Here is a 16,240-nt window from a genome sequence, read left to right on the forward strand (position 1 = left end):
GCCATTTTCTCTACTGACTTAAGAGGTTATATTTGTAATAAACCAATTTTTTCCAGTAGTTAGCTCCTCTAAAAACTCATAGCCTGCATCTCAAAAGCCAAGCAGTAAGTCCTATTGCCATTGTTACAACTGGAAATATCAAAATCCAAAAGAGCCTGAACTTCTTTCTTCATTACAACCAAATGAAAAAAAGAAGAAAAATGGAGGTCTTGAAAGTAAAACGTAGACAAAGTTGCCAGTGTTCAGAAAATGCTATCTAGAAGGCACTGAGCAGATTGGGTTGGTGGGTCAATGGGTCAGTGTGAGTCACAGTGATGGTGTTTCGCAGTGGGTCACGCCTTGCTGACCTACGATCCACTGACCCACTCATAAATCTTGACCCATTTGACCCACCGACCAACTCAATCTCTGATTTTACATTTAGTATATCATTTAAAAGACGAAACATACATCTACACAATTTTTTCTCGATTGCGAAGGCTAGCTTGATACATATACTAGTTGAGATGGTAATTTCTTCTTAAGGTGAGAAATTGATATGATTAAAGAGCCCATCTTGAAGTGGTTACAAACTTCATTCCAAAGTTATTAGAAACGCTTTCGCGACCCCAGAAAACTATTACTTCGACAAATATTTAAGTAAGTTTTTACATTTTATTAATCATATCTCCAAGCCCCTCATCCTGTAAAGATGGGGATGAATTTGGATATAACGCCATTGAGTGCCTCACTACTCATCTCAACGACCGAGAAAACAATGGATAACACTCTACAATCAGTCATTTTACACTATTTTTACATGCCACTCTTCCAACTTCAATCCCTTGAGGTATCTGAATTTCACAATATTTTTTCCTTAGATTGAAAGTAATATGTCTCCCATGGTAGGTAAAATTTGCTCCAGACATTCCGGAGTTTCGCTGGAATATACACGTATACATACATCAAAACATTTAGAGCTGTGTGAGCAATGCTTTTGATGTTGCTCCTGTAAATTCAAAATCCAGGAGGCATAGTCGCTCATACCAAAACGTGGCATTAAATGACATTGTGTTTGTAAGTGTCACGAACTCAAACCATGGATTTGACACTAATCTCAGTCACTTGAGACATTTTATTTTTCATCCTTTATCGCCCGCCATAATAATGGGTTTTGAATCAATTGAATTGATTTTGAGTTTAACGTCCCGTCAGCAGTGAGGCTATATGAGACGTAGACTTACTAATTAACGCGAACTACATGAGCTCTCGCTGGGGGCCGAATCTGGGTCTCCCACACCGAAAGCGTGTACGCTATACGCTTAACCACAAAGGAGCTTTACGATGAGAGTTAAATTTGGACTTTAACGCTTTCGGAGTTGTAATTATTAATTTCTGCAACAACGAGAACTATGGATTCGACACTAATATCGATCGCTTTTGCTTTATATATATTGGCGGAGAGAAAGGGACCACATCCATATACAAAAGCCTTGCAGATTATTGAACTGAAATCCTTTGGAAAGAAATCCTATTCTGCCTTCTTTCTCGAGTATAAATAAGTCTCTTAGACATGACTTCGTGTTCGTAAATTTCCTGTTTACATAGTTTTGGGGATCGGGAGTTTTGTGTCTGTAACGAAGATTGGAGTTTGTATAATAATTTCTGTTTATACCAGAATAGTCTCTTTACCTTTCAGAAAGCGTAAATCACTTGCTGTAATGAGAAAATTCAGAAGTAACTTCCGATGACAAATAGCTCCAAATAAATACACTACATAATTTATTCATTGCGATGATATTATTTTCTTAATTTGTATTTAACATTCACATATATCATAGAATACCAACGTACTGTGAACACCTGTTATATTTTAAACATAATAATCACTTTGTTCTGCAATGATTGTATGTTATATATATACAACTGACGTATTTTAATGTAATTATTTTATATAATTTTTCATGCATTGCGGAAAATAGAATTTCATAAAAAAAAAATTGACTCAGATGAGAATAAAACCCTCGACCTTACGATTTGAAATCCAACGGCGTACCACTGAGCTATCACAAGCGCTCCACGAATAATACTTCTAGCGATATATAGCTGTATTTAAGATAATAATTACATTCATATCCACTGCAAACGCTGTTTTTGTTCTACTTTAACTTTTATTTTAGTACTCAGGAGAGAATAATGTTCTATGTCTTAACTTTAACCATTCTTTTACATATGGAAAGATTCGTTTACGTATCTAAATATTCCATTAAATATGGAGAGCAAAATGACAAACAAGCATGTGCTGGCATTAATACAGTTTCGAAATATTGTATCATTAAGTATTTCAATCAATGTTGCTTTTTTATATATAATTGGTAACAAGTCTTATTATATTTAAAAGAAGAAAAACACATCTGCAAGATTTTTCCCGATTGCAAAGGTTGGCTTCGAGGTTCGAACCTGGTTTACTTTTTCCCGAAGATACCCGAAGTTGGACTTAGAAAATTTTTGCCTCGAAACAGCAATAAAGAATGCGCTCAACCTTTTTGAGACAAGGTGTACATTTGTGATTTTTGTGCCTAATAGTTCAAACATTTAACGTTTCCAACTCATGCTCATGTAATTACTAATTAGGTACACAATTTTGCGGCACAATTTCGCATGCAAAACTCAATTATGTAACAAACAATCGAACTTTAAAGTGAACTCTTGTAGTTCATCCCAGCTATGCAAACGTCTATATGAACATTTTATGTTCTTTCTTTGTTCTATACATATGTATATTTTTAAAAATGAAAATGACTATGCTTAAAACTTAATAACTCTTGAACCACTAAACCGATATCGATCAAATTTTCTACATAGAGGAGGTCTGGACCTGGGAGGGACGTTATTATTTCACACTAATGCTATAACGTTGGAAAGAGGGAGAGGAGGGAGATATGTATATATAAAAGAAAACTTAATAACTCTTGAACCACGAGACCAATCTCGTTCAAATTTGCCACATAAATGAAATTTGGGCCTGGGATGGTTTTTTATCATTCACATTGACTATACAATTTAGGGGAGGGCAGAGGAGACATTTAAAAATGATCGAAAATAACCGATATTAGTGTCTAATCCATAGTTTTCGTCGTAGCTGAGACGGACAGTGACACTTCAGATGCCGTTCAAAGCTAAATTCAGCCAACGTTAGTACTTTTGTCGAAAATGAAACGTATTCTTCCTTTGCGAAGAACGCGTATTCTGTTAGGTTTTAATATGTAAGACGTATTCCAAAAATAAAATGGTATTCCATATTTGGTACTTTTCCTCTCTGTCTCGTTCACTTTCTTTCTTTCTTTCTTTCTTTCTTTCTTTCTTTCTTTCTTTCTTTCTTTCTTTCTTTCTTTCTTTCTTTCTTTCTTTCTTTCTCTGAGAGAAGAAAAGAATAATTCCTGTATGAATCGAAGAGAGAAATAAAGAACGCGCAGGTATTCAACGTTCTCCTTAACACTTAACACAGGGACATACGCAAGGGGTGTGTTCTGGGGTTCAAATCCCCCAAAATCCCGACTTTTCTTTTATTCTAATTGTATTGGTGATTTTACAATTTTTAAAAATATCTTATCCTTATATTATTATATTGAATTGATACGTTTCCTCCTCCCGAAAAAGCTTTGAATCCCCATAAATTCCTGCGTACTTGGCTACTTTTATACAATGTACCTCAGATAGACTAACCAAGAATTAAATGAATTTGATTTGATATTTAGGCCAGTAGTTCTCAACTTTTTATGACTTACGACACATTACTGAACATCCGGGATATCGCGACATATTTGTTTGATATTTTATTATAAATAATAATAATAATAATATAACAGCGGAAACCAATTAATTTTTATAATGACTCTATATATCGCTGCTGCCGTTGGAGGTGGCTGGTACAGTCTGTTTCGATTTTAACTAATTATTATTAAATTCTTAATTATTTTTAAATTCTAAAATTTCGCAACACACTTTAACAGACTACGTGACACAACAGTGTGTCGCGACCCATTGGTTGAGAACCACTGACTTAGACAATGAAACATATAAATGTTCCCATTTATAACTTTTATTCCACAGAAGACAGAATTAGAAATATCGTAACACCAACAGAAGATTCATACAAGAGGCAGGTTTTTTTTGTTAATGCCAGATCCAGGAAAATGGATTGTTGATGAGATTGTTGAGATGGAGCGTTATGTTCTGTGTAAAACATTATACATTTACAAAGTCATACATGTTTTGGGATGAGGTGTGTTTCTCCATACAGTTGATGTACATCTAGTTTCCTCTTCATTCTTATTTGCAATTTTGCTATTGGCAAGTGGAATGTTTTAAACGAAACCAGTGCATTGGATAGGTAGGGGGAAAGAACAATATTTGTTTGAGAAAATCACTGGCAACAGACATACTAACATAGACGTTATAACAACATAAAACTAAGGAAATGTGAAATGATGCGTCTCCAGCAGTGACATGCTCCTGTCTGTACTTTCCGGAGATGTCAGAATTTTGTGGATCTGTGATGGAAGGGTTGAAAAGAGGTAGAGTTAGAGGTCTGCGGGAGGGGGGGAGGAGAGAGAGAGGAGGACAGAATAGAAGCAATTCGACCCGCTTCTCCCGTCTGGTTCACTGGGCACGTCTGAAGCAGAGGACACTGACTACCTCTTCCTCCTCCCATACCCTCTCTGCTACAGGGCAATCATACGTCTTTTCAAGTTCAATCGAAATGCCAAATCAATTGCTGTTCTGCTTCGCTTCAGAATTTTTGCTAGTAATTGTGTTTTCAAGAAAGACAGCAGCAAAAAAAAAAAATTCCCATCCACCATTACTTTTACTTTCTGTTGCTGTTAGAAAAATAAAGATAAATAAATAGAAAAAGCAAAAAATAGTAATAAAATTATATACTATGAAAAGTTGTACAAATAAATACTAATACTTTGCGCAAAAATTAGAAAGTTTCAACGTAATTCTTTAGACTATTACAAACTTTTAAACTGTTATATATGGACAGCTTAGATGCTATTCGACCTATGTGTAAAATTGAAATTTTCCAGGAAAGAAATTTGGAGTTCAGCATCTCATGAACAATTCACATTTCTATTATCTTGACAACCAAAACTAAAACTAGGAACTTTACGGTTTTATATTTTATTGCTTACAAAATTAATTTTTAGAAGATAGTCATGTATAGAAGTAAATAAAGGCATTAATCATTTTCATCGAACTTAAAAAATTCATTACTGAATTCTCTATGTCTATGTGTATGTATTTGCGATTTTTTTTTTTTAATTTTGAACTCTCCATTAGATACAGCATCAAAAAGTATATGAAAGAAATTATGAAGCTTTTCACGTCACTCTACCCGTTGCCGAAATATTGGTAAACAAATCTCGACTTTGGGAGATTTAAGGAGCTATATCTCGGGAATCGTAAGTCATAGAGAGATGATACTTCGCGAATTTTTCAATTCTCAGTCCTCTATTTTGAGCATGTGTCTTCGTAAAACATCATATCGTAGAACGTTTTAACAGAACTCGTAAACAAAACATGTGAAAAAATTTAGTACTCAAGGAAATTATAAATAGATATAGGCCTATATGTATTACAAGAATTGTTTAATGAGTATAATAATAATAAAGTACATAGAACTACTGTTATAAAGCCTGTAGAAGTTAATAAGAAAAAATAATTCTTTTTAAGTTCCTTCAGGCAATGCTCTTGGACCATTCTCAACTGGTTTATTTTTGAACCTAGGTTACTTTGCATCCAGGGTGTGCATATCTATAAAGCCGTATTAGCAAGTTTGACCAAACTTTTGTTATTGACAGCAAGCAAATCATACGTTCATGTGGCACCCACTGACAAAAGCAGAATGCCTAATTTATAATATTGGTGACGTATTAGCGTGTCTGTTAGATTGCTGTGTTATAGTTAGACAAAAAGATCTATTTTCTCAACACCAGTTTTGTTGCCGGTACTTTTTTTTTTTTTTTGCCTTTGGAAGGCACTGAATAAGTCCTTTTTGATTCATAAAATATTCTTAAACATCACCTTTCTCCAAATAAAGTCGCATCAACATCATTTAGGTTTAACAATTTATTTTGTCGAGAAGTTGCTAAGTAATTCACTTCAAAGTTTCTATTTTGGGGAACTACGAGAAATAGGTATTTAAACATCCTGTCCGTGGGATTTCTCGAGGTTCCTCTGTTTCCTCCAACATTATCATTTTACTATTTGTGTTATTTCCTTTCATCAACAATCCGCTACTTTAGTCTAAACGTCATATGTGTTGGGCGTTAAAGCTTTCATTTCCTATTACAATTATTATTGTTATTACTATTGCAACATTGTATTTAGTATCAGAAATAGTTGGATGTTATTACAGACTCACCACTGTTTGAAATATCTACGGTCACGGCGCTACAGAAGAACTCACCAATCCAACGTACATTAAAGAACTTGAGGGGAAAGTTTTATTCTCGAATTTCTTCATTTTATTAGGCCAATTTCTTCATTTTCAAAGTCAAGGTCCAAAAGGCTAATAACTTTAATAAGGAACGTTTTAACTCAGATACATGGAAGACAACTAGAGAACTCTTCGATGAGATGGGCAACAACTTGGAAATACAAGTTCTTAAGTTTCATTTAAATGGAAGAAATGCTTAATAGCTGTCACATACTTTTTATATGACAAAAATGTTAACGGACTAACTAGAGTTCAAGTAGCACTTACAGTTTCGTAGAACGATAATAACTGTCGTTATTGTTAAATACGATTTCACCAGCAAGCTATGCAGAAGCAAAAGTATTTAAATGCATTTAACGATCAGTTTTTATGTGATTTTATTACAGGTGCCTTCTGAATATTGAAGATTGAATCCAAAATTAATATTGTTTTCTAACAATTGCATAAACAGTATGGATACGTGCAAAATACCACAACGCTGTTACAAACAAAATACGTCCGGTTTAAATTTCAGAGAGATATCTATGTGTACAACACACAAATAAAATATTTTGATTTTATAAAAGAAAAAGTCAATTAAGTCGAAGACAATGGAAATAAGTTGTCTGTTGCCTTTACATATGTATCTAGCATCATAGCTGAAATTAAGGACCCCATCTGTAAATAGGTTGAACTTTTAGAAACTGAAAATATTGATGCAAGTCATGTATGACTTATTCTGTCATCAGTCCTGGAAATTCTAGAAATTCAAGGCATAACGTTTGTAAAACGTTTGCAAATTATATGAGTGGACATCATGTTGCTGCCAAAGTTTGGATGCAAGAATAGTGTATGCATCCCATGAACATTCAAATATGGTTACAGAAGGGTTGGAGACGAAATTTAAAGGTTTCTCTCAGGTGAATATACTATCTATGTATCATGTAATTCTTTACAATGAAATTCCTAACGGTTCTACCTTTTTCGTTCAGAGGAAATAGTCAAATAAGATCCCAAATTCGAGAACCTTGGGCATGAAGTATTAATGGTACCTTGATCTACTGCTTCAATCGAGAGGAGCTTTTCCACTTTTCTCAGTTGGATTTTCAATCTACGCAGGTCTTCGTTTAAAGAGCAAAACCCCGAGTTTCATTTTCGCCTAGCTTGTGATCGGATAGTTAACAGTAACACTGATACCGTTAATGAGGACAGTGAAGAAGATTGTTAAACAGTAAAAGGAAGTGTTTGAACTATAAAGGAATGTGAATTGTGTTAAATATCACTTGAACTGTCCATTAGTGAATATTAAGTGCGATTTGTTTCCAATTTGACATAAGTTTTTTTGTCTTAGATTCTAATACAAAACGAATGCTTTATTGATAGTTTCATGCTTAGGGAGTTAAATTCCTGCATTTATTAATAGAAACGTGAACAAAATAAAGAGTGTGTACATATAATAGCTAACTAACTATCTCTATAGCTTATGAAACCCAAAGATTCAATGCCACGTTCACTACAGCTCTCCGTTGACTTCAATCCTTAACTAACTGGATTCAGTTTCTACTTTGTATTTCTATTTCTGCGGAGTCCATCTTAATATTTTCCTCCCATCTGCACCTAGGTTTTCTTAATGGTCGTATGTAATAGAAGAGAGTGAAATAAAATGTATTATTGTGGAAACATGATAATAAGGGCAAAATCTAGGAAAAAAGGATAATAAAGCTTAATTTAAGAGAATAAAGCATACGTGTAATTTGCAGACACATAAAACATAAAGTTGGTTGCCCGAATAGTCATTATCGACAACAAAAACAGAGAAACCAAATGCTGGATCTAAGCAAGAAGAACAATTCAAATTTATTCAATTTGACAAATGAACTCATATATTAATTCTTAGATTAAAATAACAATTCAAAATTATCTTAGATTCTCAGGATTTAATCAATATCATTATTAATTACATCTTTAATTACATGACACAAGCAATTTAGCTTAAAGGTCTAAAACTTTGAAGAAGGAATCTGAAGAGGGACCGAAATGAAATGAAATGAGCCTGTCTTAAGAGTCTTCACTATAGCGAAATTAAACTACCGCTAATTTTAGAGTTTTCTGTAATATCTTCAAAACAAATAAAAATATTCGAAAAGCAGAAACGTAGTGAACTAGAAAATACGACTTTGCATGTGATATCTTTACCACAATTCACCTATTTGCTTTTGGTATGCCGCTATTTACAGAACCCGCAAAAAATGCTAAATCTATCTACAGTTTCAAAACGAAATCAAATAGATAAGTTGTGATAACGGTATGACATACAAAATCGTATTGTCTAGTTCACTACGTTTCTACTTTTCGAATATTTTTGTTTGTTTTGAAGATATTACAGTAAAACTCTAAAATTAGCGGTAGTTTAATTTCGCTGTAGTGAAGACCCTTAATGCTTGAGCCCAGATAACTTGCAAGTTAAAACGATTTCTCGGCAGAATCTTACATCACCTGAAATATTATGCAACCAACAACACACTCTACTACTGCAGGTTGCCTACTTGCCAGTTATTAAAATTTTCAATAGGAACTCGAGGTTAACTAGCATTTCAGGTGTCTCATCTCATACCTAGGTAGTTGTTTCATGAACGATGGTAACGTGTTTTGCGTTGTGAGGCTAAAGAAAACTGTTTCATGAAAGTAAATTATACAAACGTTCTCCTGGGATAGATAAAATTTTTAAAAAAATCATGTGGTAACACACTAAGTTATATTTAGGGAGTTCAGAGCACAAAAGAATCACGTTCAAATTACGAAAGTTATGGGAAATGAAACGTACAGTTTGTAATACTCTTAAATACTGTATGGTACTTATATTCATGTATTTCGAGGTGAATCTCTTAAGCTCTGAAAGGATTATCAGATAGAGATCTCTAAGATAATATACGTCCCAATTGACCCAAAGTGGACTTGATTCCCTTGTGCACTGAACATAGCATTTAATTGTATTTATACTATATGTATATCTTGGCTTCGTAAATGTAAATAATAAATAATAAATCATTACATTTTGTATGTTTTGCAGGGCCATGTGTTGGTACAAAATATGTCATTGGGTGTCATAATGAGCACTCAGAGTTTAGTATTACAAGGAGTAACAAGGCATAATGCAGGAATTTACACGTGTTTAGGTGCCAATACGCAAGGTGAAGAGCCAAGCAACCAAGTGCGGTTACGTGTCAAATGTAAGTACATTTCTTTTAATACTTCTTTTCTAATATAATTCTTTTAAGTTTAATTTCGCTGCTAATTATATAGTGGTTAATAATAATTGAATATAAATTTTGCCAATGTAGTTGAAACGAATACACCTGTGCTCTTTGATATTTCCTACTAGCTTTTTTGCAGTAAGGAAAATTAGTAAATAATACATTTGGCACAGATTTGCCCCAACATGTTTGATATAGTGTTGCACTGTGTACTTACTATCTATATATTCATCCATATATTCATCAATACACTGTTGGTTTGTTGGTTTCGTTATTGAATTACGAAATAACGCCAGTGGAAATAATAATAATAATAATAATAATAATAATAATAATAATAATAATAATAATAATAATAATAATAATAATAATAATAATAATAATAATAATAATAATGCAATTTAAAACTTTGCACCCTGCTAGCATGAACACAAGTTTCTTAAATCGATCACTCATGTTTGGGCTGTATGGAATGGAATTTTCTGTCTGTGTATACAAGAAAAGTGGCAAGTCAGGCATCATTTTGGGGGAGAGGGAATTAGAGAGTATAGACGGAGTAGCCGGGTATCAGTGGAAAAAGCGTACAAATTTTCATCGCAGGAAAAAAATAAGCTTCCTGTTATGAAACATTAAATTCTAAATATTGTTAACGGTATATGTCAATAGAGTGATAGTTATGGAAAAGTAGACCATAAAGAAAAGCTACTCTGTTAGCTTTAGAAAGTCTAGTCGAAGCATATATTTGTTGATTCAGGAAATAACGCGCCAATAACGTCGATAACAAATGTCACTCCATTTAAATGCTTTATAAAATGATACTAATGTCGATAATGTATTCTTTTGTGCCGCACTGGCTGTAAGATGTGCGACGTCTCATATTGGCCTTTTCTAGATGACAAGAAACTATGAAATTATTCGACCAGATGGTCTAAAAGTGATTTACGACTAACTCCGACGGTCATCCAGCAAGGTATGAAAAATACCTGTTTTGCATGTACGTTTAATATCATCCGTCGGACTTTTAGAGATTGGATAAAGCACCTAAAACCATTTATAAACTTGATTGCAGTTAGGTATAGTCCTGGAAACTAGAAATAGAATAATTCATTTATATAATGTTAGATTTGTTATAGCCAGAAAAGATGTTTATGAGACCGGATACAGAGTAAGCCAAGAGGATGCCTTAGCATATTCATTTAGTGGTGATAGACCTAGAAAAACACAAGTTTTATGTATTTATGATAAGTTACCTGGTCTTTAGAAAGAAGGAAAATTAAAGTATAGAGAACTCGTGTGATTCCACATAGCAATCAGGGACGTACGCAGAGGGTAGGATCTGGAACCAGACCTTCCGACTTTTCTGTAGATTTAGTATAATTTTAGGTGTAATTTTACTGTCATTATATTAAATTTGGACCCCCAAAATAAATTCCTGCCTACGTCCCTGGTAGCAACAGTGAATGGCTTTACTAGAGTCTGATTGTATTTGCTATAGAATACACTTGATACTTAGAACTTACAACAACGCAAATCTAATTTACAATGCAGATGAAACTACACTACAAGAAACTGACAGCACTCCCAGAAACTTCTACCCCAGAAAGGCATCTAACGAATATGTAATGCCACATAAAACAAAAATGCAAAACTGTTAAAATTATTATATTCGTGCATACATTCATTGGTTTAAATTGAATTCCCCCAATAGTTTTATATCTTCCCGCATTCACTCAAATTTCTGGCACATTGTTGTTGTTCTTATGCACGTAATGCTTCTATTTCCTCATTGAATATAGCAAAAGGTTTTCTTTCTTGCCCACGTAAAGTTTACAAGTTTTTGAAATAAAACCACCTGAATACCACAGCAATATGTTGAATACATAGCCTTATTTATCGAAGTTACCTTAATATCAAAGTAGCCTTTGACAATTTTATTTAGAGACGGAGGTAATAAGACTTATTTACATGACAGATGTTGTATACCATAAAACAGTATGTAAGACATACAAAGGTGATTTAAATCAATATATTTCGTAGTATACTTGTGTGAACATCGCTATTGCCATTCTTGCAAGCAAAAGCTTTAAGAATGCGTGATGTCATTGCCACTAGTAGTAAACATATATATAATTTCGGGGATTAAAAGATTTAACATTACTCTATGGATATCCCATACAAATATTTTTGTATAAACAATGGCATTTCTGATAAGTGGTTTTGTTTACCGGTTTCTGAAAGTAAGGCATTCTGTGAAATGTTCTTTTTAAATTCACCGATTTTTATTAGTGTCTTTGTCTTTCGTAGAAGTTCATTTCTCAGTAGGCTAATGCGGTTCGAAATAAATTAATGAATTAATATCTAGTAATGCAACGTTCCATGATTATACTCTTAGGCTAAAGGAGGCCGCAGTGGCTCAGTGATAGAGCGTTCACCTCTAGTGTGTTGATCCCAGCTCGCGCCAAGTGAACTTTGTGGTGGACAAACAACGGGTTTTCTCAGGGTTCTCTTGTTTCCCCTACTTTCTTCATTCAACCATTTCATTCATTTCTCATTATCACCGTCTCCTTTAACCTAGCCGGCATAACCGTGGGACTTAAAACTCAAAGATTTTCTCTATTCAGTCTTAAAAGGAAGCGTTCCGGGTTAAAAATCAGAAACAACACACGCACACGAAAATGCATGCTCTTTAGAGAATTTTTTATTAGACGATATCTGGTAGACGATCTCCAAAATTGTGGGTAGTTTACTGAAGGATGAACTTGAATATGCAAATTTCTACAAACAGAACGTAACGATTTTGTTTATAATTCATTAGAGTAATCAATATTTGATTAAAACTCATCTAATATGTTATAAGTAAATTTTGTAGGAAAATCTAGAAGCGGGTAGTTTATAATTGAGAATAAGTTTTTGATTACCATTTTTTTAAAAAAGACTCAGACGATTTTTCATATCTCTTAAATAAATGTCTCAATATTAACTACAACACAATATGGTATAGTTTTTTAGAAATTAGAGTAAGCAAACTTAGTTCAATATTGCGTACATTCTATTTCAGTTTTAGACTCATTTAAGTGATAGATACTTGTACAAATATTCACACTTTGTCGTAAGTAAATATCCATCATCTGTATTGATTCAAATAGTACAGACAACTCATTATAGAATCCTGAATTTCTCCTACATACACATGTGGAATTAATACATTGATGAATATATATTATGTAAACATGTCATTGAAATGTAGCCTCGTTTGATTTATGTCTCTGTTAATGGCTATTTACGTACTTCATGAGTGGAGAGATATATTTCACAATATTTCTTATTGGATTTTCCACTTTTCTTAAATTAAAGAAATGAACACAGTATGTTTTGTAATAAAGTTAACAATAAATCAATTATAAGCGTGTTGTCACAGAATCTGAGTAAAATTTCAATGAGTCTGTGACAAAAATAACCACAAGAATATACGTTGATTGATGTTGCTAGAGAGGTATGTCTCTAGCTTTAGGTGGAACATTAACTACTGAAATGTGTTCAATGTGGAAGCATCGGAGTTGTATCGGATTGAGGCAAAGATGATCTGCGCGCCTACCATATACGAAACTAACGTTAACTATAGGCTTTGCTCTCCATAACTATTGTGTGAAATAATGAAGTAAAACATAAAATGTAAACATTGTGTTGGAAAGTCGCGCGCGTTAGCTACTAGATCAAGGGATAGTATAATAGCGTATATCAAGTTTATATATGAATACGTTAGTTTGTATGTCAACGATTGTTCTGAATATTTTAAATAATAGCTGATTGTTTCATTTCTGGTTCGGTGCAGTGTTTCATTGCAATTTAACATTGGAAGTATAGAACAATCTTAGTCTAAACTTGACTTCTCTCGAGGTGAAATAAATATTGTTAATTTATTTGTTCTATGTCCTATCCCATAGTGCGCTCTAAGCTCCACTTTTTTTTTCACTCTAGCTTGTGATCTTCACAAAATTCCAAAATTTCTGAGATCAAATAATGCAATTACAATACTCCTTGTCTCCGTGTCCTCTCATGTTTATATGCAGTCGGTGTTCCAGTCTTCAAATTCTTTTCCTCTACTGTAATTTATCCTGGAGATCATCTATTCTCCATTATCTTCAGCTTTCCAATTCTGTTTTCCACAGAGTCGTCATTTGTTCGTTCTACATGTAGTAGCCATATCAGCCTCCATTATTGAAACTATTAACTCAAGGGTCCTACCTTAACAGTGCCTCTTTTATAATTATACCTTATTATATTTTTCTCGTCACACCACACATCCATTTCAACATTGTCATCTACGTCACTTCTATATTTTTTTCCTGCGCAGTTCTGATTGTCCAGGTTTTACTACTGAACGTCATTGTTAGTCTTAATACCGTTTTATATATACAGCCTTTTATCCTGCAACGTACTTTTTCGTCACACAGCTCCCCACTCATTCTTTTCTAGCTTAGCTAACGACACTGTATTCTGTGTTGGATTCCTGTCTACAACCCACCATCCCTGTCGAGGTACGATCCAAGATAGTTACATTTCGAGGTCGCGGTAGATAGTAGCCTCTCTCTTTGTAGCCATACGAAGCTCCAGTCCTCTTTATTGAGTATCATATTTTCTGTATTTCTTTTACTTCTCTTCATGTCTCTCTTTTCCAACCGAATTCCTTCGTGGGTAAGCGGTTAGCGTACGCGCCTTTGGCGTGGGAGACCCGGGATCGATTCCCGGTGGGAGCTCATGTCGTTCGGATTCCGCGTGAATCAGTAGGTCCACGTCTCATATAGCCTCGCTGCTGAACGGGACGTAAAACTCAAAATCAACTCAACTCAACTCTTTTTTTCCGACACCCTTCTACATTCTACATGTTTTTCTTCTACTTCTTATTTGGATGTTACGCATATAACGACATCACTCGCAAACAATATAGTGCATGGGGCTTTATCGTTTACTTCTCTTGCAAACACACTCATTACCAAATTGAACAAATATTAGCTTGAGCTGATTCTGATAAATACCAACTTCTACAAGGAAATCTTCTGTTATATACTACTACTCTTTACCTGGGATATCTGCTCCCTCTTACATGTCCCTTACCAGCTGTATATAGATCTACTTTTGAGAAACCTCCTTCTCTCTTTTACATTGGTGTAGTTCATGTCTGCGCACCCTTTCGGACACTTTTCTTCAAGCCTATTAAATGAAGTGCAATTCCGCTTGCGTTTTCCGATATCATTTTATCAACTGTCTCAATGCAATGATCACGTAAATTGCTCCTCTTCCTGGCATGTAGCAAACCGTTCCTCTCTAAACGCCGTCTCTTCTGTCCATCCTTTAGATATTGTTTCAGAGATGCTCATGGTGTAAGGAAATAATTACATTTTTGCTGTAAGTTTCGGTCTTGTACTTTCTATTTACTTTTATAATTTAGTCCTGCAGTAGTATATTTTTTTCCATTCATCCGGTGTATTCTGCTCCGACAACTTTTTCACTATATCGCTTAAGATATACGTATATTCCTTCTTTTCCTAGACTTCTACGAACTTCTGCGAGGACTTGATAAGTACCCACTGCTTTCACGTGAACATAGCAAGACCACTTTATTTTTCGATTTTTTCGAATTTGTGACCGGTATAATTAAACATTTTTACAGTACAATCCGGTACAAACGATTCGTACAGAAAAGTCTTAAAATTTGTAGAAATTTATCAGTGTTCCTGCTACGTTCATGTGAACCTATTAGGACCACTTTATTTTCCGATTTCTTCGAATTTGAGACCTTTAATAAACGAAACCTTTTACGGTACAATCCGGTACAAGCGCAGTACAAATGATCCGTAACGAAAAAGTTTCAGATTTGTAGAAATTTGTATCTTGGTCCTACTAAGTTCAGCAGGACCACTTTATTTTTCGATGTTTTTCGAATTTGAGATTGGTACAAACGAAAATGTTTACGGTACAATCCGGTACAAACGCAGTACAAATGATTAGTACAGAAAAATCTTCAAATTTGTATTAATTTATCAGTGGTCCTGCTATGTTCACGTGAACTTAGCAGGACCATTTTATTTTTCGATTTTTTTTCGATTTTGAGACCGGTACAAACGAAATTGTTTTACGGTACACACCGGTACTAACGCAGTACAAATGTATGGTATGCAAATATTTATAATTTTCAGAAGTGGTCCTGTTAAATTCACATTCGTTATTAATCTGGTAACTTTCACTGTTTTCTATTTGCTAGTATTATTTGATAACCCACTTTCTGCATATTCAATACCGTTAAGTCGAAAGTGTTGCTTGTATAGAATCGGTTAAGTTTTAGTTGTTTGCAAATGGTAAAATATATTCGTAATTCACTTTGAATTTGCTGGAAAACTTTGCAGTTATAACTAGTAGCTACTCTCAGTCTTCTGAAACTAATTGCAACGTTCGTATTTAACAATAGAAGAGGAGATGGCGCCAAATCTTTGCATGTCACATTCGTTATTAAATTATTACGAGTTAA

The 16,240-nt window shown here is 34.1% G+C and overlaps 1 protein-coding gene across 2 annotated transcripts in view; it reads left to right on the forward strand.

The window, feature by feature from the left end:
- Positions 1 to 16,240, forward strand: part of LOC145664063 (kin of IRRE-like protein 3) — a 522,782-nt gene that overhangs the window by 363,820 nt on the left and 142,722 nt on the right. For both annotated transcript variants that reach the window (XM_081730403.1, XM_081730404.1), the window contains exon 8: positions 9,531 to 9,690. In XM_081730403.1, the coding sequence (XP_081586529.1) occupies positions 9,531 to 9,690 (160 nt within the window). The remainder of the gene's footprint in view (positions 1 to 9,530; positions 9,691 to 16,240) is intronic.

The sequence above is a fragment of the Thermobia domestica genome, chromosome 11, assembly GCF_964235325.1.
Source record: "Thermobia domestica chromosome 11, izTheDome1.hap1.1, whole genome shotgun sequence".
Taxonomy (NCBI): Eukaryota; Metazoa; Arthropoda; class Insecta; order Zygentoma; family Lepismatidae; genus Thermobia; species Thermobia domestica.